This window comes from Tursiops truncatus, chromosome 6 (assembly GCF_011762595.2).
Source record: "Tursiops truncatus isolate mTurTru1 chromosome 6, mTurTru1.mat.Y, whole genome shotgun sequence".
NCBI lineage: Eukaryota > Metazoa > Chordata > Mammalia > Artiodactyla > Delphinidae > Tursiops > Tursiops truncatus.
In genome coordinates this window covers 64,929,199-64,955,982 of record NC_047039.1, presented here as the reverse complement: position 1 = coordinate 64,955,982, position 26,784 = coordinate 64,929,199, and the positions used below count along the sequence as shown (strand labels likewise).

Here is a 26,784-nt window from a genome sequence, read left to right as displayed (position 1 = left end):
CTCTCCTTTTGAGACTCCAATTAAATTATGCTGGACCTCAATGTATCCTCCATGTGTCTTACCCTCTATTCTATATTGTCTATTGATTCTGGTGCACACTGCTTTGTCTCTTCAGGTGCTTTGTAACCTTTTACCGTTTGCTGGCCATTTTGTTTGAAAAAGTTATTATAGAAATAACTTGAGACCTAGGATATCACTAGCATCCTTCATCACCTCCTGTGAGATGCCTGCGGGCACTAGTAGTTCAGAGCCGTGGCTTTATAACCCCTGGATTACAGTCTGTAGTCTACCTTTGGAATGATTCCCTTCAAATTTACAATCTAGAACAGGGGTTACTGTACCAAGATCTCTGCCTTTGGTGAGTTCTTAGCTCTAACTATTTTTCCTTCAGCCACAGGAATGTGCCACACAGGTCTGCCTCTTAGCCTCCTTTGGTTCGTCCTTTGGGTGGCAGAGGCAGGTGGAAATAGACCAGGTTCTGCATTGGACCTGATGCCTGTCACCGACACCTTGTGTAATTTGCCAAAAGCAGCTCTTCTTAGCCCTTCGCCTGGGTAGGCAGATGCCCCGGGATAGAGAGAGCTCTGGCTCATTTCCCTGAGCCCCAACCTCCTTCCTATTCATGTTGCTATCTTATTAGGTCATTGGTCATTGATGCTTTTCCAAAGATACTTTTACAGATTTCTTTCAGCTTTTCTCTTTTCAGAGGGAAGGTTAGTTTGAATCATCTAGCCCACCCATACTAGAAGTCCTTCACACAGACCGGGTTTTGTTTTGGTTTTGGTGATCATTTTCCTGCCAATATTAAATTTCCTATGAAATCTAGATTTCTGAAAATTTGGGGGATCTGGCAACCCTGGGCTCACAGATTAACAAGGCAGTAACTGGAGAGAGCTGAGTGTCACCAGAGTTCCCACTGTGCTCTATGGTCTTAAACTAGCCCCAGTCTAGAATTGGCTGCCTGTCTTGACAGGCATCTGAATTGGCCACCACTGAATACGCAGTAATGAAATAGAAGCAATTAGATGATTTCAATATTAATGAGGATACATCTTACCTGGATAGTTCTATATCCAGGAATCTAGGACATTCTAACTTACATGGTTTCTTTTTCTGAAATAGGCAGTCTCACTGTGAGGGGCTTGAAGGCTGTGAGTGAGGGCCGGCAGATTTGCACGAGGAGCCATAACAGTTCTGGGGAATGAAGGGGCTGAGGTCGCCCCCAACCCGCGGTCTCTGAGATTCAGATTCTCCACGTGGACTGAGCTGCCTCCTCTCAGCCCAGCCCTCCCAGGGGCACTCCCGAGGCTGGCAAAGCAGCGTGCAAAGGAAGCCACGGAGAGACATGAGGAGACTCTAGGTCCACTTTGGCAGGGAGAACTCCTGGCTGAGCGCAGTTCTGAGAACACAGGCTCTTTTCCTTTCCCACCTTGAGAAACCACTGAGGCCTAGGGGGGTCTTCAGTGGCCTAGCCCACCATCTCCTTTCAGGCCCACCATTGGGGAGCCCACCCCGGGGTGGTGATACTACTTCTCCAGGGGAAAAGTTAACAGTCTCTTTGCATGTCCCATAACTGCCACCCCCCAGCCCACTTGATGTAACTGGTCACAGGTAGCATTGTGGCATTCTCTAGCCTCTAGAAGGTACAGCCTTCTAAGAGAGGACTAGTTCTTTGGAAAGGATTTGAGGACATAAACAGGGGTAGGAAGTCTAAAGGAGAAACTAGACTTCCCACTGCTCTGGAATTGTGGGGCTCAGGGGTTGCATCTGAGAATACTCTTAGAGGATGGGTTGGGAGCATCAGTGATATACCAGACTGAAGACGGGCACCCTGATTACTCTATTTTTTCATAGCTGGGTGCACATCCATATATATATATGTGTATATATATATATATATACACATATATATATACATATATATATGTGTGTGTGTGTATATATATATATATATATATATATATACTTTTTTTTTTTTTTGGTTTTTTTTGTGGTACGCGGGCCTCTCTCACTGTTGTGGCCTCTCCCATTGCGGAGCCCAGGCTCCGGACGCGCAGGCTCAGCGGCCATGGCTCACGGGCCCAGCCGCTCCGCGGCACGTGGGATCTTCCCGGACGGGGGCACGAACCCACGTCCCCTGCATCGGTAGGCGGACTCCCAACCACTGCACCACCAGGGAAGCCCACCCTATATTTTTTGATACCACATAGCACAGCACCCTAGCTAAGACCATGGGCTCTGGGGCCAGAGCCTAGGTTCAAATACCAGCTATATCATTTAGAAATAGTAGGTTATTCAAATCCTCAGGGCCAAAGTTTTATTATTTGCATAACAAGAATGGATGAGTACGTATCCCATTGGACTGTGGTGAGAATCAGATATAACTCACACAAAACACTTAGCATTCTACCCTAACCCAATACAGGCAGGCATGTAACACAAGCTCATGAATATATTATTACTGTTGTTGTTATTCTTGAAGCAGGAAGCCTGGCTTGCTAAGACCGCAGGGGGCGGAATTGAGTAGACCAGCATTCCAGCCCCAGCGTGTTGACCTTTGATAGACAGACGACTCCTCTGCCTTGTGCTTCCTTGTCCATAAAATGAAGTTCATACGATCTTTTCTGACGGAAGATCAGATACAAAGAGATTAAGAATATCACCAGTGTTCTCAGCTCTTTGAATGAAAGACACCCAAAGTCACTCTGGTCAGAACTAAGATCTCTCTGTATCAGTCAGATGCTCTGGGCCCCAGGAAATCCCTTCCTTTTTTGTTTGTGTGCACGGGGGGCCCCTCTATCCAGCCAGAGGGAACACAGTCAGATGGCAGGTGGACAACACAAAGCTGAAAACAGACGGAACAGGCGTGCCTACACTCGGAACACATTCCTTCAGGGTGTGTCTGTGTCTAAAGCAGTAAGTTAGCGAGGACCACCACAGGGAGAAAGGGCAGAAGCAACCGGGGAAGAAAGAGAACTTGGGCTGTGAGGCTGTCTGAGCAGGGGCAGCGCAGCGGAATCCTCAGCGCCAGGCTCTAAGGCGACAGCAGCGAGCCCTCTACGTACAGCCTTCCCTGCGATATAAACACCGCGCCTGGAATTTATGGGCGGTGAATATACATTTTACGAGTGCAGTGACTGAAAGTTTCTTCCACTTTTGACAAAAGAATATGTTCTTCCGTGGACTTTGCCTCTGTGACGTGGCTGCCATACTGCCCTTAAGTCCTTGAAGGATGCTGTTGGCCTTTTCATTGAAGTAGTGCTAGACTGTCTACCTACAATTTTGGCAAGGCTTCCTATCTCTGTAAAATCAAATCAGAACTTTCTTCATCCCCAGGTTATTTTGAATCTCTCAGTTTGACTAGTGTAATTGTGTGAAGAAAACACAGTCTAACACTACGGAGTTGATACTGAGGTAGGGTTTCTATGGTGATGCAAAGTAAAACTGATTTTCTTGTTTTGTTAAGTTTCTGAGAAGTGGAAACAGGTCTTCAAAGGTCTTGGGACATTTGTCTGGGTTATTTTCTGCACTTTTTGTCATCTTCCAGGAGGAGAGAATAGCAGAGGCCAGTTACCCCTATAAATGCCTCCTAGCGGTTTGGCTTTAGAAGGATTTATCTGGTCTGGAGGGAAAGTCAATCCTGCCAAACAGAGGTGGAAATAAGGATGCTGAAGGTTACCAGAGCAGGAACGCTCAGACTTGAATGTGGACACAGATCCCCTGGGGAGCTTCTTAAAATGCAAAATCTGATTTGGCAGGTCTGGGGTGGGGCCTGAGATTCTGCAGCTCAGAAGCAACCAGGTGATGCTGATGCTACTGAACCAGGGACTACTCTTTGGGTAGCAAGAGTTTCAGGTACTGATAGAAACAGTATAAATTATATCTGCTTTTAACCTGCTTAGGGAATCGTATTCATTACACGGACGGTGAATTCATCAGGACTGCAAATTCTGAGCAGTATCAAAATGAAATACCCTATGTTGATGTAAGTCGGGGTCAGCAGTTGGATTCACCAAGAGAGAAATGCCCAGGTGGTTAAAGACAGCACAAAATGTACAGCTGCAAAATCTTAGTCAGGTATCAAAGTATCTTAGCTTTTGTTAAATACCATACCGCCCATCCTCATTGTGATACCTGAGGCTGTAACTAAAAGCAAACCAAGAACAAAAAGCAACAACAGACGTGGCTTCCTAAGGGATGTGGGGCTTCTGTGGGCGGTGGGTTTGAGGGTCACTGAGAAAGCATCTGAAATGCAATCATGCCTTGTTAGCCACTCCTGGGAGCCCCATTCACACCAGGACACAATGTCAGGGCACTCCTGGCTTTGCACAAGTAGAAGTGGCCCACACTTGCTGCCCATGTGTTCTAAGTACTGTCCAGGACTCTCTCTCATGCCTTTCTTTTTTCACACCATTTTCCCACAAGTTCCTCCTGAACAGTTCTCCTTTGTCTTCCAAGATGGTTCTAATGCTGCTCATCTGAAAATCAGTTGTAAGCAACTGCTTTAAACAGAAAAAAGAAGGAATCCTTCCTATAAGAAACCGAACACCTGAAAAAGGAATTCGATTTCATGAAACAAACACACTCGAAGACATTTTCCTTTCAGGTTTTCTTGCCATCAAATGCTGGGGATTCAATCTCAGAAGGCCAATTTTGGAGATTTCCAGGGATATTTGATACTTGTTTTGAAAACATTAAAATTCATCTCTCTATATAAACACACATGTGAATACAAATGTAATTGTACCTTTTACAAAATGTATTGTTGAGCCAAACTCATTTGGATGTATGCTTCCCTGAATATAATCAGAAATTGTGCATAATGTTCAAAAAGGCCAGGGTCAGCAAACTAGAACCTCGGGCTAAGTCTGGTCTACCACCTGGTTTTTGGATAGCCTGTGAAGTAAGACTTAGCTTTACGTTTTTAAATCATTGAAAAAAAAATCAGAAGAATATTTTGTGACGTGTGAAAGTTATATGAAATCCAAAGTTTAATTTAATACCCATAAATAAATTTACTTATTCATTTATGTATTGTCTGTGGCTGCTTTTATGCTACAGCGGCAGTTGAGAAGTTGCAACACGGACAATATGACTAGTGTTATGGGTTGACTCGTGTCCCCCACTCCCCCATTCAGCTGTTCCAGCCCTAATCCCCACTACCTAAGAATGTGACCTTTGGAGATAAGGTCTTGACAGAGGCAATCTAGTTAAAATGAGGTCATGAGGGTGGGCGCTACTCCAATATGCCCGGTCTGCTTACAAGGGGGGAAATTTGGACACAGGTACACACAGAGGGAAGATGATATAGAGACAGAGGGAGAAGACAGCTATTTACAAACCAGGGAGAGAGGCCCGGAACACATCCTTCCCTCACAGCTCTTAGAAGGAACCAACTCTGCCAACACCTTGATCTTGAACTTCTAGTCTCCAGAACTGTGAGACAATACATTTCTGTTGTCAAAGCACCCAGTCTGTCGGACTATTAAATCAGCCCTAGCAAACTATTACAGCGAGCAAAACTTAAAGTATTTACTATCTGGTTTTTACAGAAAAAGCTTGCTAACACCTACTCCATGGGACTAATTTTTAAAAAATTTTTATTGGAGTATAGATGATTTACAATGTTATGTTAGTTTCAGGTGTACAACAAAGTGAATCAGTTATACTATATCAATACATATATCCACTCTTTCTTATATTCTTTTCCCATATCGGCCATTACAGAGTATGGAGTAGAGTTCCCTGTGCTATACAGTAGGTCCTTATTAGCTATCTATTTTATATATAATATAAAATAGTATATGTCAATCCCAATCTCCCAACTCATGGGACTAATTTTTTGCATTTAATGCTTTGAAGTCAGCAAGCACACGCCTCATAACAAGCAACAGAGACTCCAGAAATCCTCTCTTTATCTCACATCTACCCTAGTCTTTAAATACTTTTTCTCTGGCAAATGAGTTGGGAACAACCAACCAATGGCACATTATCTTGGATAAAACAGAATTATTGAACAACCCCAACTCAGTACCTCTCGCTTCAAGCCAGGAGGGCAGCAAATTTGTTCCACTAGCTCCATGGATGTAAGAATTTTAAATAACGGGAGGAGGGAGAAAAGTAAAGGAGAATGCACAGACAGGAAGAGAATTTCAAATTCATTTTTGAACCTTTCAATACAGTATTATGTAACTAAAACATTGTGTCACAGGGCCCCGGCACCCTCTTATAAGACCAACATCTTTAAAAGCTGCCGGTTTGCTTGGGATATCTCCCATAGATCCAGTTGGCCCTCAGAGAATTTAATGGCAGATGATAAGACAAGACAAGTTAATTCCATTATAAAACAAATTGCTAGTTAGTCTGGGGCTTTTTGATCCTCACATGATCAAAACTCGGGTCTACATTGCTATTAATAAAAATAATGGCAAGAACGAAATTATTAATGACAGCAAACATTTAGTGAGCATTTTTTATGTACCAGGCATTGTCCAAAACACTTTAAATGAATTAGTTCATGTAATCATCACAATAATCCTATGAAATAAGTATTTTTATCCTCATGTGACTGATAAAGTAACTGAAGTTTACAGAAATTAAGTTGCCCAAGATTACAGAACTGGAAAATGGCAGACCCAGGGCTCAAGACCAAGGATGTAGGGTTCCAAAGCCCAGCCTCTCAACGTGGGCCACGTGGCCTCAACAGTATATGAAAAAAGCAAAATCTTGGTGCCTCCACAGTTTTATTCCCCTGAAAAAGTCACTGTGTTTTCTTCCTCTTTGTATTAAGCATGTCTCCATTCTGATGCTTTGACATTTGGGACCTTGCTGACACTGGAAGGGACAGCTCCTTCAGGATTAGCTAATTTCTAGAGAGAGCAGAGAGCTCTCCTGGGGGCCCCCTCTTCTATAATTAGAGCTCACTCCCCAACCACCTGCTTTGTTGGGCTCTCACACTCAGACCACTAGCCACCTGCCCTAATCACCCCAGGGCCAAGTACCCGACAACTAGGAACGTAGGAAGCCCTATGCCCCAGAGCCTGCTGAAATTGTTCAAAGTAGCTAATCCTAAACCTACGAACCCTCCCTCCCTTCTTCCTTTCCATGGAAACCACAATAAAAGCTCTTAGCTACACTTCCCCCTATTCCTTCTGCCTCATAACCAACCCTGGTTCCTCCCCCTCCCCGTGGCAGTGCATGGAGTGACTTGTCTCACCTTTTGGGAATGGTGAGTAACAAGCTACCTTTTCAATGACAATCCTCTCCTCACCTACTGGCCTCACCATACCCCAAAAATAATAAAACCTACATTTTAAAACACTCTTATAGCCTCATCTACCTCCCATGCCCCTATAATTAAGTTTCGAATACCTACCAAACAATGCCTTACATGATGACTTCTACCAACAAAGGTGCTCGGAAATGAAACCAAGCAACCAACCACCCGCTCCTCCCCTAAAAAACAAAAAACAGTAAAACAAGAGTTTCATAAACCTTTCGTTGTTTTCCCTCCTGCCTAAGGCTGAAGTATTCTGCTATTGATATGCTGCTCTCCCGCTCTCCCCAAGTTTGCGTCATACCTCCCAACTTTCCTGGGAAGCAAAAACAAAGGATGCGGAACCCCCCCCACCCAACCTGCATCTTGAATAGGGTTTCTCTTTTGGGGATTAGGGCATCAAATTTAAAATCAGCCAAGAGCAGACAGGAGAGCTAAAAACAGCCACATTCCTCACCTCTACTGCCCAGATCCCACGTTCATCATGGGAAAAAAGCGTGACCGTGGTGGGGAAGCCAGACAATGCCGCCTCCTTCTCAGGCTGCTTCAATGCATGGTCTCATCCTGAGCCTTCTTCTGAATGTCACAGGCAATCTCAAGGTTCACCATCAGTGTTTATTTGCCAAGGTACACTCTTAACTTATGAGTGAAGCAAAGGATTTACTCTCCACCAAAGAAGGGCACTGATTCAAAGAAAGCCTGAATCACCGCCAGCCTATGAGCCTTCAGTAGCTTTCTGCTGAAAGGCATGGAAACTTGGTTGTGCTGTGCGTCTGGGCTGGAACAAAGAGGATGCTGGGAAAGCCAGATTGTGCCGGCCACAGCTTGTCAAGCCCATTCACCTGGCGAGAGGAGTTATGGCCAGTGACCCTCTGTACTTGTGTGACCAAGGCAAATTCATTCATGCTCCCTTTTCAGGCTGAGTAAACAAGATCCAGCAAGACTCCAGGTTAACCAACAGCTGGTTAAGTATGTGCTTTGGGCACAATAACGCAGAAGCACCGAAATAAATAGCCTTGTAAGGAAAAAAAATACCAAAGTTTTGTTAGATTTCCTTACCTTTATTTTTAAAGCTGATTTTGTTTTTATTTTGAATGACACGCGGGGACGTGGGGAGAGGAAATCTAATTTGTTTTCAGAGCTTTGGGTCCGTAAACCTTAATTCAAAATTGACCCAGAGCCAGGATCAAGGCATGACTTTTAGCTGTTCTACTTCTTAAGACCACTAGGTTCTTGGGATAAATTAGCAATATCAAGACAGTCTGACAAGATTTGGAGCAAGGGTCTTTTTTGCATATACTGCAAAAAAAGGAGGATTTAAGATGGGCCCTATTTGTGGGATTGACATGAGTGACAGCCAGCTGTCATCAAGGCACATGCTTTCCCACAAGTCCCTGAATGTCCACAGTGTGGGGGGACAGGGTGAGTCTCTGCCCCAAGCCAGCACACACTCAGTACCTTAAAGGGAGTTGTGATCCCAGCAGAGGCCGAGGGAAAGGCGCATTGTCGTCAAAACCCTAAACAGCCCTGGATTGCGACAGTCACTAGCCCCTTCAAAACACCTGCCAAATTCCAAGCCCAAGGGAGTTTATCACACCCCATCAGATGACCATCCCAGGAAAGGTCCCTCAGTTCCAGGGAAAACAATCCGCAGTAATAGCAGAGCGTGAATCCAGATTTCAATATCCAAGTGAGAAAAATAAGGACTGTTTGCCCTGTCTTTTTTTTAATGGGCAATTCACCTAAATGAGTAGAAATAAAGAAAACCCATACATGTTTGCTTCTTTCTCAATTTTAATTCGGCTCCAAGTGACTCTGATTGGTGAAAACAGTTGTACTAAATTCCTTTCTAGGCCACTAGAGGGAAATCTAACCCACCTCACCAGAATTTGTTTCTTTTCTTTCTTTTTTAAAAAGTAATAATCACAGAACCAAAATTTTTAGGCTGAAGAATACGTTGAAATGTTACCTTTCTCTGTTCCTTCCACCCTTGCCCATATTTAAAAATTATTTGAATCTTTGTGGTCATGGAGACTTCTAGAAAAGCACAAACCAGCCATCTTAAGTTGGGAAATTGTTCTAACAGGCAATCTGAATCACTTCCAGTTCAGCTTGAATTTATTTCCTCAAATTACATATTCATCAGTTATGGAGAACAGCTGGTCATCTTTCTCTGCATCACATTATTCTTTAAATTCCTGAAGACCTCCAGGTCACGCCTCTCTTTCAAGCAAAATGAGCCAGCTCTGCAACTTGGCCATAGAGTTTACATCCCAACCCTTTAACCACGTGCTGCTCTTCTCAACTCTCTCTGCATCACTCCACCCTCCCCCATACCTCCAAACTACAGCAATACAGACTAAACTCTGAAGAGAAAAATGAAGTATTTCATGGTTTTCCTTGCATGTATGGCTATTAATACATCTGTGTGCTGGTTTTCTTTTTGAATACGACATACTGTTTTTGATATATATTTATGTAGTATGATTCCAAAACCATGTGTATATATGTGTGTATATAAATATACAAACACATACATACATAAACACACACATATGTATACATACATATATATTTTTTCATCTTGTTATGAAAATTGAATGCCTAAGTTAATGTCCATTTATGTGTCACTTCTTTTTTTTTTTTTTTGCAGTACGCGGGCCTCTCACTGTTGTGGCCTCCCCCGTTGCGGAGCACAGGCTCTGGACGCGCAGGCTCAGCGGCCACGGCTCACGGGCCCAGCCGCTCTGCGGCATGTGGTATCTTCCCGGACCAGGGCATGAACCCGTGTCTCCTGCATCGGCAGGCAGACTCTCAACCACTGCGCCACCAGGGAAGCCCTATGTGTCACTTCTGAATTCCATTCTATTTCCAAGTTTTCCACAACACGCCCATTATTTCAATATCTAACTTTATTCTCCAACTTTTTAACCACTTACTTTAGATCCCTATTAGCTATAAAACATAACTGGTATGTATTTATAACATTATTCTTTTAATAATTTTTAATAACCTATTCATTGCTAATTCAAATTAAGGAGGAGAAAACTGGTTGTTCTCAAAGCACTCACCGTTATCAACATTTGTACGTGCAGTATAATAAAGAATAGATTCGGTCTTTGTCCCTGGCACAGAACTTCCAAAATCCTTTGAATTTCCTGAGTGACAGGAGTGTCAAGCCATAATAAGCCCGTTTCAACCATACCTGAGTTTATGTTAAGGAAGTGACTCTTGGTGAGAGCCCAGACAGCATCAGGATGAGGACTGTAGCCCAAGGAACCAACCAGGTGATGAGAGGATTGGAACCCTCCACCCAACCCCCATGTCCCAGGAAGGGGGAGGGGCTGGAGACTGAGTTCAATCAGGAACACTCAGTGATTTAATCAATTGTGCCTAGGTAATGAAACCTCCAAAAACTCCTAAACAACAGGGTTCAAAGAGCTTCTGAGCTGGCGAAGACCTCAGGGCGATCCGGCAGCAGCATACCAGAAGAAGGCGTGGAACTCTGAACACCCTTCCCTGTGTACCTTGCCCTGTCTCTTCCATTGGGCTGTCCTCGAGTTGCATCCTCTATAAAAAATCACTGAGAGTAAGTAAAGTGCTTTTCTGGGTTCTGTGAGTCATTCTAGCAAATTATCAAGCCTAAGGGGGAAATCATGGGAACCCCTGAATTTGTAGTCAAATGGGTGGAAATGTGGGGAGCCTGGGTGCCCATTTGCAGCTAGTGTCTGAAGTGGGGGCAATCTTGTGGGACTGAGCCCTTAACCTGTGGGTCTGGGCTAACTCAACGTAGTTAATCTCAACTGAATTGAACTGTGAGACACCCAGTTGGTGGCTAAGAATCAGAGAATTGGTTGTTGGTGTGAGAAAAAAGTCTCTCAGTAACACTGAACCGAGGCTCCAGGTGCAACCTTGGGTTCAAGCACAGGTAAGAAGAAATTCTCTCTCCTTGGGACCTCCTCAGGACCTCAAAACATGGGTTTTATTAAGACCTAGTATGAATCTCCAATCCAGACCTTACCTGATCCGTGGGACTGAATGTTCCCTGACTCAGTTTACTCACTTGCAAAAGCGGGACGATAATTCCACTCTGGGGGCCACTGGAACCATTAATAAAATATTGGATACATCTAAAATACTGGGTTGGCCAAAAAGTGTGTCTGGGTTTTTCCATACAATGTTTTGCCCTTTGGGCCAACCCAATATGTAGAATGGTGCCTGGCACGTTGTAGACCTTAAAAATGACAACTGGTTTTATTCAAACCCTCAATCACAGAAGAAAACCTGATGGTAGCACCAAGGTTCATACTGAGTACAGTTCCCTGTGTGATATAATCAGTGTGAGGTATTGCAAAGTAATTAACACTGAATACAGATCTTCCTTGATTTACGATGGGTAACCTCCTGATAAACCCATCTTAAGCTGAAAATACTGTAAGTCAGAAATGCATTTAACACACCTAACATAAGGAACACCTTAGCTTAGCCTAGCCTACCTTAAACGTGCTCAGAACACTTACATTAGCTTACAGTGGGGCAAATTCATCTAACACAAAGACTATTTTATAATAAAGTATTGAATGGCTCATGTAATTTATTGAATACTGTACTGAAGTGAAAATCAGAACGGTTGTAGGGATACAGAGTGGTTGTAAGTGTATCCATTGGTTGTTTTCCTTTGAGATTGTGGGGCTGACCGGGAGCTGTGGCTCAGTGCTGCTGTCCAGCATCACCAGAGAGTATGGGACCACATATCGCTAACCCAGGAAAAGATCAAAATTAGAAGTACGGTTTCTACTGAATGCTTAATTACTGTCACACCATCAAAAAGTAGAAAAATCAAGTTGAACCATGATAAGTCGGGGACTGTTTGTATTTCCGTTCATTTGGCAAAATTGTACTGGACATTTACCGTATGCCAGGTGGCATTCTGTGCATTAGGGATACAGTGAAAAAAAACTAAGCGCTGGCCTCCTGGTGTTTTATTCTACTGGGTGGAGACAGACAATAAAACAAATAAACAAGAAAATATATATGTGACGGGACTATGTACTATGGAGAAAAGTAAAGCAGGGCAAGGGAGCTAAGTCGCACTCGGGTATGAGGGCTATTTTATGTAGAGTGGCCAGGGTAACCCTCATTGAGGAGTGAGGGGGAAGGCCATGCAGATATCAGAGGGAAAAGCATTCCAGGCAGAGGGAACAGCCACTGTTAAGTGCCATGAGGCAGAGTATTCTTGGCATGTTCACCAAACAATGGCTGCAGTGGAGAGAGAAACAGGATGAGAGGTAGGAGGTGAAGTCAGAGGGAGAAAAGGGGCCATTTCCAGTTGTGTCTGAGACCACAGTAAGGGTTTCGGCTCTTCTCTGAGTGAGCTGGGGACCCACTGGAGGATTTTAGAGTCATGAGGTGATCTAACATGTTTTTTAAAAAAGTCTTCTGGTTGCTGTGCTGAGACTAGGGTGTGGGCAAGACTGGAAGGAAGGAGGCCAGTGAGGAGAGCACCGCAATCGTCTAGAGAGGACAGTAGTTTGGCCCAGGGTAGCAATGGTGGGGATGGTAAGTCGGGGTCAGGCTCTGGTTGTGTTCTGAAGGTCAAGTTGATAGGATTTGCTCTTGGATGTGGGGTAGGAGAGAAAGAAAGGAGTCAAGGATGAATCTTAGATTTCTGGCCGAACCTACTGGAAGGATGAAACTGCCATTTACTGAGATGAAGAAGACACTGAAAGAAGCAGGGTTTGGTGGGGGAGGGGAGCAGAGCGCTGGCAGGCGTCAAGTTGGAAAGACCTACAAGACATTCACGTGGAGTCCACCGGGCAACTGGGAAGTCTAGAGGACATTGGCCCATGCCTGCAAGGGCACTAAAAACAGGTGTTGCCCCTTCGACCATTGTAAAGATTTCAAGGTCGATCAAATATACTTTAATTTTTTTAAAAAAAGTTTAATTCTGAAAATGGAAAAAATATCTAAATAAAAATCAAATTTCCCCCTTAAAATTTTTTTTTCAAGGTCCTGTTTTTAGGGCTTTACAGTTCATCTAACTCTTAGCTGTTCAAGTGCGGCCCCTGTACCAGCAGCACAATATGCCTTGGGGCTTGTAGAAATGCAGACTCTCCAGGCTTCCCCAAACCTGAGTCAGAATCTTCAGCTTGATAAGATCTCCAGGTGATTCATATATACCTTAAAGTCTGAGACGCACTCGGCTAATCAGAATCATCTGGGTAGCTCTTTTAAACTATAAGTCCAGGCGGAATAATTAAAGTCAATCTCCGAGAGTAGGCCCAGGCGTGTTATCCTCACCAAGGCCCCCAAATGGTTCTGATGTGCAGTCCGGGTTAGAACCACTGATCTAACTCTTCCCTTCCTGGCCTGCTCTCTCTGTACTACTGGGTTTATATTGCTGACGCTCTTAGAAACCCATCTCCAAAGAGGTGTGCAGATCTCAGAGAGCAAGAAGGTGTGTAGCTAGAGTAACCAGCTGTTTATCTGGAATCAGTGCCCCCTTTCACTCTCAGAAGTACCGTGGTTTAGAAGATAAATTATATGCTCTCCCAGCATAGTACAAAAGGGCTCTGGGCTTTATATTGCTGGATTATAAAGTCAAAATAAGAACAGCTAGGACAAAACACCAGATGGCCTTTGGTTTGACAGAGGAATCCAGTGTAGAGAGACTTCTGGTGCTTAGATATTAGTTTTTAAGGTGTTGTATGTACAGCTTATCAGAAATACATAAATTCCCTCAATTTGTAAGGAGGGTTAGAGAAGATCAGTCTCCTTCCAGGGGCTGGATGGGGTGGAGCGCGGTTACAATCTGCAATTATGGTTCCAAAGCCAACTGCTGATTAGCAGGGAACTGATTATCAGCCTGTGATTACCCCAGGCCTTAGCTAAACTTCTCCTTCCTTTTCCTTTTGGATCTTTCATTGTTTATTAGCTATTCCACCCTGAGGCTCAAAGGGACAAGGAAAGAAGGTGAAGAAAAAGTGAATTTAGCGGTCCTGCTAATAAGTTTGGTGGGAAAGAAAATGGAAATAACTGGACTGTTTCTGGTTACCTGTGAATTTAAATTCTTTTGGCTCATCCCTTTTTCCAAATTATTCCCAGCTGGTGTGAGGGCTCATTGAAGGCCTACTGATTGCCAGTAAAATTAAAGTAAGCTTGTATTTTGAAAACTGTGTCATCTCCAAGAAATAGGCCTTGGAAGCTTTCCTTCCTAATTTACCAAGGACACAGGGTGAGGGCAAGGCAAGCACCTCTGCAACTCATCAGAGCCCTCCCCCCCCTTCCTCCCCTCGCCACCAATTCTTAGGTGCACATGAAGAGAATTTTTTAAAAAATACTTTCTGATGTAGATAAGAAATTATTTTACATCAGCTTAAGACAAATAGCATAATCACTGTTAGACAAAAGGACTCAAATGGAAAATCTACACTCAGGAGTAGAGACTTACGTGCATATAGATTGTATCACAAGTTTTCCTAGTTGCATCACTAGGATAGTTATGAATACTTCCACAAGGCAACCACAGTATAAATGTTTAAAACATGTTCTGTTCACATGTGTCTAAAATGTCTGGAAAAGAAACTATCCATGTGCAAAGTAGAAGAGCCAGATGCTGATAAGCTAGTTAAAGGGAACTCTTGTTAAATGACAGTAATAAGGGAGTCTTCTTGTTAAATAACTTGTTAGCGTGGGTAAAACAGCCAAAAATACCTGTGGCATTAGAATAAGATTATCAATGGAATCTCTATAGACCAGAGACGTACTTTTATGGGCTTCTGAGTGCAAGTGGGAGTGTGTGTGTGTGGGGGATCTGTTCTCTGCTTTCTGGGCTCTGAGTCAGAACAAGCTAAAAAGGTGGAAGAGGGATTTCCCTGGTGGCGCAGTGGTTGAGAATCCGCCTGCCAATGCAGGGGACACGGGTTCGAGCCCTGGTCCGGGAAGATGCCACATGCCGCAGAGCAACTAAGCCCGTGCACCACAACTACTGAGCCTGCGCTCTAGAGCCAGTGAGCCACAACCACTGAGCCCGCGTGCCTAGAGCTCGTGCTCTGCAACAAGAGAAGCCACCGCAATGAGAAGCCCGTGCACTGCAACAAAAAGTAGCCCCTGCTCGCAGCAAGTAGAGAAAGCCCGCGCACAGCAACGAAGACCCAACACAGCCAAATATAAGTTAATTAATTAATTTAAAAAAATAATAAAAAGATGGAAGAGGTCTCTGTAGCTAAGAAAGCACCACACGCTGATGTTGCCCTGCCAGGCCCTGGACCAATAATAATATTAGCAGCTTGAGCAGAAGGCCTTATCTTTGATCTCTGTTAACAGTTAACCGCAGGCTTTTCCTTCCAGAGCTCTTGGAAGGCAGAAGCAGGTAGTCCTGGAAAGCAGTGCTGGAAGGAGGCCCCCCAGTGGTTAAACTTAGATGCCTAGGGACAGTTCAGCAGTAATTGAGACAGGTGGGCCTATTGAGAGATGCTGCTTCCTCTTCCTTAGGGGTTTAGATGCCTTTTAAAATCTTACTCTAAATTGTATCTTGACTGAAATATATTACACAGTACAGCTTAAGATGATGAGCCAGTGATGTCTGGTCTTTGAACAAGGCGTTCTATTTTCATCTAAAATTTTTAGCTAGATCATAAGCTAAATATTCTGAGGCCCACCTAGCTACGTCTGGCAAAACCCTCACTTAGGGTTACAAAGGGAAGGAATACCAGCGATCAGAAGAAGAGCCCTATCAGTGAAGGGATTTCCCAACCATTCAAAGTGGCAAACTTTAAACCAACAGGATGGGAAATACACAGCAATGGCGATTATAACCAGCATTACTTATGGTTTCTTTGACGTATATACTTACCACACAACCTTCTAGCAGCCAGACCTGTGGTGGTTTTCAACTTCAAAGTAAACCTTAAAAACAAAGTGGTACCACTTGGCCTTTGGGGACCACCTCAGAGAGAGACTCATATGTGTATAGGGTATTTTTACATGTGTCTAATGGCTTGGACATACTTCTGCAGTTAGTGCAAAGGTAAATAAAAATAAGAAAACATCATAACCACTTACCCCGTGCAAATAGGGAAAGGAATGTTGAGGAAAAAATAGCCTCGAATCAGAGTGAGTCAGAGTTGGTGAGGCCAGGAATATCATTCCTCACCCTGTATGTAGCTCTGGACTTTCAGGCCCTTGCTTTAATCTCACTTCCCAACATGAGATGTAGAAGAGTTTTATATGGAAAGACAGTGTTAGCCTCCAATTCTTGCATGATTTGGTACTATCTGGGGTGAAATATACTCAGTAACAAATCATGCTGGCAGAGCGTGGCACATCCCTGCGTGGAGAGCCTGGGATCCTGAGAAGGAAAGGCCAAAGTCTCAATGCTGGCTTCGTGCTCTGCCCCTTCACACTCTCAGTGACCCTGACAACAGAGGCCTCCCAGGCCTCTTCTTCTCCATCTGGGGTAATTTTACTCCAGATAGATCCACTGGTTACAGAGTCAGGTGTAAGGTTCTATGGTACCATTTTCATCAAGTTCTTTGAGACCCTCCAAAGAAAGATACCATTAAAAACAAAAACAAAAAACACTAAATTACTTACAAAGAAAGATAACCCTCCCGGGTATCTTATTCCATCCATGGCGCAACTTTGGCAAATGATACCTGAAAATCCTGGGCAACTCTACACTGAGAAGCAGTGAGTTTTTCTTTGCTTCTCTACTTCTCCACAAAAGAAGCATTGCAGATGGAACCAATGGTTTCATCTCAAGGAACCATTTCCTCAAGGACTCTGCCTCAAAACCCAGGCTGAACTAGAGACCAAGGCAGGGAGGGGCAGCTAGCAGTGTAGATGGAAGTGCCCAACATTATAATGGGTACTTTCTGGTATTCAGTAATGTTGCCGGGAGCTTTAACAAATACGGGGGTGAGGATATGGTTGTGCTGTTGCTTTTCTAAGTGAGTTTTTAATTAGCTCTGTGCTGACAACTTGAGGGGTCTCTGCCATACACAGGCCAGCCCAGCTGTGTCAGCGTCCTCCCTTCACTTTAAATTCAGACCAGCCACGGCCCCTCCTCTCACAGTGGGCCACGCAGCAACCTCAGAGAGGAAGCCCTGGGTAGCATCTACAGTGGCACCTCACGGACATGGTCCAACCCAGAGTTTTCCGAACACTTGGGAACCCATCATTTACATGAGTATAGACAAGGCTCTGAAGAGTTTGACCCGCTTGACTCTAACTCAAAATTTCCTTAACTGGTGTATACAAGGTGCCTCTCTTGAGGTTACCACAATCAACAAACTGCAGAACAGTCAAGAGAGGCAAGTGGTTTCGGAAATGCTGATCTAAACTCATAGATGCTTGAGAGCAATTTTTCTGTTTCAAACTCTGCAATAAGTGAGTTAAATCTGCTTAGAGTCACCCGCAGTTTGTCCCTGATAGCTGGAGCTATCAATACACCTCTCCAGAAAGTCAAATCACCCCCACTAAAGCTCCTTAAGTTTTCCAGGAGCAGTAAGACACACAGTGCTGAGAGCACAGCTCCATTCAGGTACCTGGGGTTCCTGGTCATGACCACTGGGATCCCTCTCATAGCTTTCTGCATACAGTCTGATGGTGGCCCGCACACCACTGGAGGAACTGAGCCGGAAGATGAGCCGAGATGCATCTGAGAAAATGATCCTCAGGCCCTAAGAGCAAGAATATCAAAGGATGGATCAGTGAACAAATGAATACACAGCTAAAAATGACGAATACCGACCTTGGAGATTAGTGTATTCTTATCATCCAAAGATGCTCGGCATTGTGACAGTTTATAATTGGCTCTCTACATGCACCAAACAGGACAGTGAGGTAAACCTAGAAGTTACTTAAGGTTATCTATTTGTCTCTATTCTATTTCTGTTGCCTTCTGGTTCATGTTGGGGGAGGGTTAGGAGCAAAACTATGAACAGATGCTCAAGATCCCTTGGTCTGGTGATGCAGAAATCAGAAAGCAGTAAAGGTAACAAGGATGGGGTGATATTTAATAAATGTCCCTGGGGTAATACCTAGGAATAAACCTACGTAATGAGACAAAAGACCTGTATGCAGAAAACTGTAAGACATTGATGAAAGAAATGAAAGATGATACAAACAGATGGAGATATATACTATGCTCTTGGATTGGAAGAATCAACATTGTGAAAATGACTATACTACCCAAAGCAATCTACAGATTCAATGCAATCCCTATCAAACTACCACTGGCATTTTTCACAGAACTAGAACAAAAAAGTTCACAATTTGTATGGAAACACAAAAGATCCCGAATAGCCAAAGCAATCTTGAGAACGAAAAACGGAGCTGGAGGAATCAGGCTCCCTGACTTCAGACTATACTACAAAGCTACAGTAATCAAAGACAGTATGGTACTGGCACAAAAACAGAAAGATAGATCAATGGAACAGGATAGAAAGCCCAGAGATAAACCCACGCACATATGGTCACCTTATCTTTGATAAAGGAGGCAGGAAAGTACAGTGGAGAAAGGACAGCCTCTTCGATAAGTGGTGCTGGGAAAACTGGACAGGTACATGTCAAAGTATGAGATTAGATCACTCCCTAACACCATACACAAAAGTAAGCTCAAGATGGATTAAAGACCTAAATGTAAGGCCAGACACTATCAAACTCGTAGAGGAAAACATAGGCAGAACACTCTATGACACAAATCACAGCAAGATCCTTTTTGACCCACCTCCTAGAGAAATGGAAATAAAAACAAAAATAAACAAATGAGACCTAATGAAATTTCAAAGCTTTTGCACAGCAAAGGAAACCATAAACAAGATGAAAAGATAACCCTCAGAATGGGAGAAAATATTTGCAAATGAAGCAACTGACAAAGGATTAATCTCCAAAATTTATAAGCAGCTCATGCAGCTCAATAACAAACAAACAAACAACCCACTCCAAAAATGGGCAGAAGACCTAAATAGACATTTCTCCAAAGAAGATATACAGACTGCCAACAAACACATGAAAGAATGCTCAACATCATTAATTATTAGAGAAATGCAAATCAAAACTACCATGAGATATCATCTCACACCAGTCAGAATGGTCATCATCAAAAAATCTAGAAACAATAAATGCTGGAGAGGGTGTGGAGAAAGGGGAACACTCTTGCACTGCTGGTGGGAATGTGAATTGGTACAGCCACTATGGAGAACAGTATGGAGGTTCCTTAAAAAGCTACAAATAGAACTACCATATGACCCAGCAATCCCACTACTGGGCATATACCCTGAGAAAACCATAATTCAAAAAGAGTTATGTACCAAAATGTTCATTGCAGCTCTATTTACAATAGTCCGGAGATGGAAACAACCCAAGTGTCCATCATCAGATGAATGGATAAAGAAGATGTGGCACATATATACAACGGAACATTACTCAGCCATAAAAAGAAATGAAATTGAGCTATTTGTAATGAGGTGGATAGACCTAGAGTCTGTCATACAGAGTGAAGTAAGTCAGAAAGAGAAAGACAAATACCATATGCTAACACATATATATGGAATTTAAGAAAAAAAAATGTCATGAAGAACCTAGGGGTAAGACAGGAATAAAGACACAGACCTACTAGAGAATGGACTTGAGGATATGGGGAGGGGGAAGGGTGAGCTGTAACAAAGCGAGAGAGAGGCATGGACATATATACACTACCAAACGTAAGGTAGATAGCTAGTGGGAAGCAGCCGCATAGCACAGGGAGATCAGCTCGGTGCTTTGTGACCGCCTGGAGGGGTGCGATAGGGAGGGTGGGAGGGAGGGAGATGCAAGAGGGAAGAGATATGGGAACATATGTATGTGTATAACTGACTCACTTTGTTATAAAGCAGAAACTGGCACCATTGTAAAGCAATTATACTCCAATAAAGATGTAAATAAATAAATAAATAAATAAATAGAAAAAAATGTAAAAAAAAAAACTCAAAACGGATTAAAGACCTAAATGTAAGGCCAGACACTATAAAACTCTTAGAGGAAAACACAGGCAGAACACTCTATGACATAAATCACAGCAAGATCCTTTTTGACACACCTCGTAGAGAAATGGAAATAAAAACAAAAATAAACAAATGGGCCCTAATGAAACTTAAAAGCTTTTGCACAGCAAAGGAAACCATAAACAAGATGAAAAGACAGCCCTCAGAATGGAAGAAAATATTTACAAATGAAGCAGCTGACAAAGGATTAATCTCTAAAATATACAAGTAGTTCATGCAGCTCAATAGTAAAAAACAAACAACCCAATGCAGAAATGGGCAGAAGACCTAAATAGACATTTCTCCAAAGAAGATATACAGATTGCCAACAAACACATGAAAGAATGCTCAACATCACTAATCATCAGAGAAATGCAAATCAAACCTACAATGAGGTATCATCTCACACCAGTCAGAATGGCCATCATCAAAAACTCTAGAAAAAATAAATGCTGGAGAGGGTGTGGAGAAAAGGGAACCCTCTTGCACTGTTGGTGGGAATGTAAATTCATACAGCCGCTATGGAGACAGTACGGAGGTTCCCTAAAAAACTAAAAATAGAACTACCACATGACCCAGCAATCCCACTACTGGACATATACCCTGAGAAAACCATAATTCAAAAAGAGTCATGTACCACAATGTTCATTGCAGCTCTATTTACAATAGCCAGGCCATGGAAACAACCTAAGTGTCCATCGACAGATGAATGGATAAAGAAGATGTGGCACATATATACAATGGAATATTACTCAGCCATAAAAAGAAATGAAATTGAGTTATTTGTAGTGAGCTGGATGGACCTAGAGTCTGTCATATGGAGTGAAGTAAGTCAGAAGGAGAAAAAAAAATACCATTTGCTAACACATATATATAGAATCTCAAAACAAAAAATTGGTTCTGAAGAACCTAGGGGTAGGACAGGAATAAAGACACAGACGTAGAGAATGGACTTGAGGACATGGGGAAGGGGAAGGGGAAGCTGGGATGAAGTGAGAGAGTGGCATGGACATATATACACTACCAAATGTAAAATAGATAGCTAGTGGGAAGCAGCCACATAGCACAGGGAGATGAGCCAGTGCTTTGTGCCCATCTAGAGGGGTGGGATAGGGAGGGTGGGAGGGAGATGCAAGAGGGAAGGGATATGGGGATATACATGTGCATATGGCTGATTCACTTTGTTATACAGCAGAAACTAACACAACATTGTAAAGCAATTATACTACAATAAAGATGTTTAAAAAATAAATAAATGTCCCTGGGGCCAAAGTTTGTCCCTTATGAACCTGCTGAATGCAGTCAGGTAGGCAATTTATCTATTACAGTATGACAAATTACCCGTGTTAAATCTACCCCCACATGATGTTAGACTTTGCTTAAGTTCTGCTCTGTTTCTGTCCTCATTCCCACATTCCTCTGGTAGCCATGGAAGCCTACAATGAAATGCTCAGGGCTGGAGCATCTGCCGGGTTCTGAGGGTTTCTGTGTACGTCCTCATCCTCTTGGTTCTCTCCTTCCTTCCTACTGGTAAGACCTGGCCACCAGGGTGGGGTCGGGGCAGAGCTGTGGCAGCACCTCACACTGCTGCCCAGGATCTGATTTTTGGCTCGGAACGTCACTATTCTCTATGCATCTCTTCTCATTAGTGGCAGCAACATTTTAAAAAGTATGACTGGGGCTTCCCTGGTGGCGCAGTGGTTGAGAGTTCTCCTGCCGATGCAGGGGACATGGGTTCGTGCCCCGGTCTGGGAAGATCCCACATGCCGCGGAGCGGCTGGGCCCGTGAGCCATGGCCGCTGAGCCTGCGCGTCCGGAGCCTGTGCTCCGCAACGGGAGAGGCCACAACAGTGACAGGCCCGCGTACCACAAAAAAAAAAAAAAAAAAAAAGTATGACTGTAAGATCATGTTGTGACTTCTGTTGAAGGAAATTGGTTTCCTTAAGGCAACTGTGAAAGTTATTGTTATAAATAAGCATACTGGCAGGGGCGAGAAGAAAGAGAGCCGGGAACAAAATAATATGTCTGGTCACTTGTTACTTCCTAAAAAATAGAAGTCTCACGCAACTTTGATACCATTTTCCCTAAGAAATTTACCCTGGAAACGTCTCTGGCCTCAAATCCTGCTTGTTAAGAATAGCATTATTAAAAATATTCATACATGCCACGTGAACTTGATCGCTAATCTCTTACTCCCTCCCCCATCTGGTGATATCTGCTGGGAAACACTACGATTCCATCTGTGTGGTTTTCTGCTTTTTAAGTTGTGTAGGCATGCTTTGTTCCAATACCCAAACAAAAAGCTTAGTCTCTTTTGGAGGGTTCAATGTCTGCCACAATTTGCCTAATAAAAAGGAGCCTTGTCCTTTCCTGGCAGCCCATCACTCTGTGACACTAGCTACGCAAACAGGTTGATTTTGTCTGGGATTCATTCATTAGGCACACATTTTACAGCAACCCTTAGGGATCTGGTATGGGGCTAAGCCCTGGGTATATGAAGATAAAGACAGTATTTGCTCTCCGTAAGCCTGAAATATTCTATCACAATGAGCAAAATTATTTTCTTAACCACCTTATGCTGCTGGAGAAGTGAATAGTTAGGAAATTCCCAACAGAGCAAACAAAACAATTCCCTGCTATCCAGAAAGTATGGTATACCAAATTCTGTTCAGACTGACAATGAAGCCCCAAAGGTTGGTTGCACCATTATATTCACAGCCATGTTTATATATATATATATTTAAAAATTTTTTTAATTAATTAATTTATTTATTTATTTATTTTTGGCTGTGTTGGGTCCTCGTTTCTGTGCGAGGGATTTCTCTAGTTGCGGCGAGCGGGGACCACTCTTCATCGCAGTGCGCGGGCCTCTCACTATCGTGGCCTCTCCTGTTGCGGAGCACAAGCTCCAGACGCGCAGGCTCAGTAGTTGTGGCTCAGGGGCCTAGTTGCTCCGCGGCATGTGGGATCTTCCCAGACCAGGGCTTGAACCCGTGTTCCCTGCATTGGCAGGCAGACTCTCAACCACTGCGCCACCAGGGAAGCCCCACAGCCATGTTTTTACAGACTTTAAGGCCGAAGCCCTAAAGCGCCTGTTGTTGCAGATACTAAATCACTTGAAGCCACCTCTTCTGAGGACTTCCCAGACTTAACCCTTTAAAGTAGCTCCATTACACAACTGACTTCCCAGATTAGTTTATGGCCAGTGGGGGGTACTTAAGAATTCAGGCCATGATAAACCTTCAACATGTATTATCTGCTCATAGCTAAGCCCCTTTTACAGTGAAATCATGTTTTGTTTTGTTTTGTTTTTTCACTAAGTGTAGCCATATCTTTGGCTGTACTCATGGAAGGTAGGTTAGAATCTGTATCGGGTAGCCTGGAATAGATTTTGCACTCGAAAAGATGATAAGAGTGAATAGCACACATCAGCCTGCTGGAAATAATCCAGTGTCTTCTCTCTGTCCTAAGGAACCATGAGATCTTAACAGAGAATCCATGTTGCTTTGTGAGACCTCCCAGTGAAGACCATAACAGTTCTCCTTCTCCACATGGAACAGAAAATGTTTAGACCCAGCCCAGCTCTCTGCTGCAACGACCGTAGTTCCGTGTCTGCTGAGCGTCACTTGGATGTGTGAATAGTTGTACTGGATTGCTTTGGGGTCTGCATGTTGTGCCAATGAGCTTAATGAATCTGTAACCTCAACATGAACCATGTTCTCTCCAGCATGTATCATCACCTGCTATCAACTAAATAATAAGGCCAAAGTAACCACTGACCAAGACTTGCCAAGTTTCGACATGTTCCATAATTCCAACAAAAGAATACCAATAATATACTTGGCTTTAGAAAATTTTTTAGGTTAAACCAGGGGTTGGCAATATAGTTTGTCAGCCAAATTTGACCTGCCACCTGTTTTTATAAATCAGGCTCTACTGGAACACAGACATGCCCGTGCACTTATGTGTTGTCTGTGGCTGCTTTTGCGTTACAACTGCAGCACTGAATTGTTATGACAGAGATCGTCTGGCCCACAAGGGCTAAAATATTTACTATCTGCCCCTTTACAGAAAATGTTTGCTGACCCCTGGTAAAAACTATTCCATTATCCACAACATGGAACACTTACCCTTCAACTCTACCCCAGAAAATGAAAAATATAACCGTATGCCTATGGAAATCCCAGTGGAGAGAAACTATGAAGACTGTTATAAGGGTATCCCCCAGGCACTGCACCTTCCAGTCGTAGGTTCATCTGGACATATATTTGGCCCAAATCAACTTACTTCTGATCACCTACTCATGACAGAAATAGATTTATTAAATCGCATTTTTGTTTTATATCCTCACTTTTATTGCAGGGTCTGCAAGGCACTGTTATAAAATCCATTTTTCGCAGTCACTATAGGAGACTGTGTGAAGCTCCACATTAGACATCTCCTCAAGAGCCAAGTTGTTAGGAAAGTCTTTCCTTCCCTGAGGAAATGGTATTTTTTTTTTCTTTCTGACAACAAGAACTTTATAACTAACCATAGTTTCCTTTTTAATATGGCTGCCAGGACACTTAATGCCAAATTTGAGGTTCAGCCCAAGTGGATCCTTATGACTTGCATAATTTAAAATTTTTCTTCTTCTGTTCTTGACTCTCTACTCTTATTTATATTTTCCCTAGTCTTGATTTCTGTTTCTTATTTATATTCTAACAACTTCATTATGTGTGTTTGCTGCCACAAATCCTCTTGAAGAAACAAGGCCCAGTGCAAATGAATAAAATAAGTTCCCTTTACACTCTTAACCCTAAAGTGTTGGAATCACTGAATTATGCCGTTGGGTCCTTCATTAGCTGATAAGCTCTGGGAGGGAAAACCCTTACGTTCCTTGTTCACCGTCTATTGATACAGCCTAGGACAAGCCTGGTACACAGTAGGCCCTCCACGGACACTTGTTGAATGAATGTCATTACATGTCCAACAGCTGGTGTGAGCATTACTGGAAGGCCTCCTTCCACATGTAACAAGGCCAACTGGAAACACACTCATATTCTTCACTAATGAACTGGGGCTACATATTCACCTTGAAGGGCAATTGTGAAAGATACTATGTCGACTCATCCTTCATTTTTAGGGCAAGGGTCGGTTTTAGCTAAAAACAGTGGAGTTGAACCATGGTAAGTTCCTGTCCCCAGCTGTGTGATCTTGGACAAATCATTAGCTAGCCTATTGACTGCAAAATTTACTGCACACTGAAATCAGCTAGGGGTCTTTAAAAACTTAGTGGTACTGGCTCTCACTCCAGACATTGTGATTTAATTTGTGTGGGGTGTGACTTGGGCACTGGGATTGTAAAAGCTCTCCAGGTGATTCTAATGTGTAGCCACATGCGGACAGCACTGTCGTAGCCTTTTTTTTCTAGGTCACCTCCCTCATGTACCAAGTGACTGACTATACCACACGTCAGTCTTAAGGAAGATGCCTTTAAGATCTGAGGTTTCTTGCATATACTACCATCAGACTGGGATCTCAGGAGGCCATAACGCAGGGGCCTAATAAAACATCATGTTGCTGCTGAGTCCTGAAAGCCTCCTCCTAGCGCCTTGTCAGCAGCAGAACCACTAGAAGCATCTCCTCTTGAGCATCTGACATTAATTGTTTCTAGCACAATCTCCTAAGGAATTCCTGAAGCAACAGTGAAGGAATCCACGATACCACCGTAACCATAGCAGCTATAGAAGCGGGAATTTCCAGGATGACACAACAGCCCCAAGCTCAAAGAAGGGATGAAGATGCTCTCCTCCATGAGAAGATAATGTTAAGTATGGGGTGGGGTACACAAAGGGCACTGCACTTCCAGCCCAGGGGAAACACTTTGAGTGGCCATAGTTGTAGGCCTCAGTGACCAGGGTGGGGTTTTGCCCACCTTAGCTCTGTCCCAATGAGAAAGAATTGTTAAAGAACTGCTCCACACAAAAATCCTGCAGTCTGCTTCCAGTTATCTCTGTAGCATTTCTTTTTGTCCCCAGATTTGCCCCCTCTTCGGTTTGCCGTTTGCGGAGTTTGGAAACAATATAGGAATAATTAGAGAACTGAGCTGAAATTCTGGCTTGGCTTGTTAGCTGGCGGTCTTGAGTAAGTCATTTAAGCTCTCTAAGCCTTAGTTTCCTAAAAAGCGGATGAAAAATAATACACCCTGGCTTACTGGATTGTTGTGAGCAACAGATCAGAAAATGTATGTGAAAAGTGCTTTGAAAATTATAAATCACTATCTAAATAGAATTATTTTTCTTATGTTAAAGCTTTTAGTGAAAATGGTGCTATGCTCTAACTTGTCTAACTTTCCAGATTTTGCAGAAGGTTGCTATATAAAGCCTAAATGGCGAAGGTTTGTGGTGCGATGCTACATACTTATTTTTAAATTAGGCAGAATTAAGATTAATTTTATTTTAAAAACTTTGCCGTGTCCTCTGAAATCACTACTAAACACAA

At 43.2% G+C, this 26,784-nt stretch overlaps 1 protein-coding gene across 3 annotated transcripts in view; it reads right to left on the bottom strand.

Annotated features, from left to right (window-relative positions):
• The window catches only part of PGM5 (phosphoglucomutase 5), a 192,064-nt gene that overhangs the window by 18,078 nt on the left and 147,202 nt on the right, over positions 1–26,784 (bottom strand). For 2 of the 3 annotated variants that reach the window (XM_073806185.1, XM_033858146.2), the window contains one exon: positions 17,824–17,958. In XM_073806185.1, coding sequence (XP_073662286.1) covers positions 17,824–17,958 — 135 coding nt within the window. Of the gene's footprint in view, positions 1–16,130; positions 16,184–17,823; positions 17,959–26,784 lie in introns of all 3 variants that reach the window. The other variant, XM_073806184.1, reaches the window with a different exon arrangement.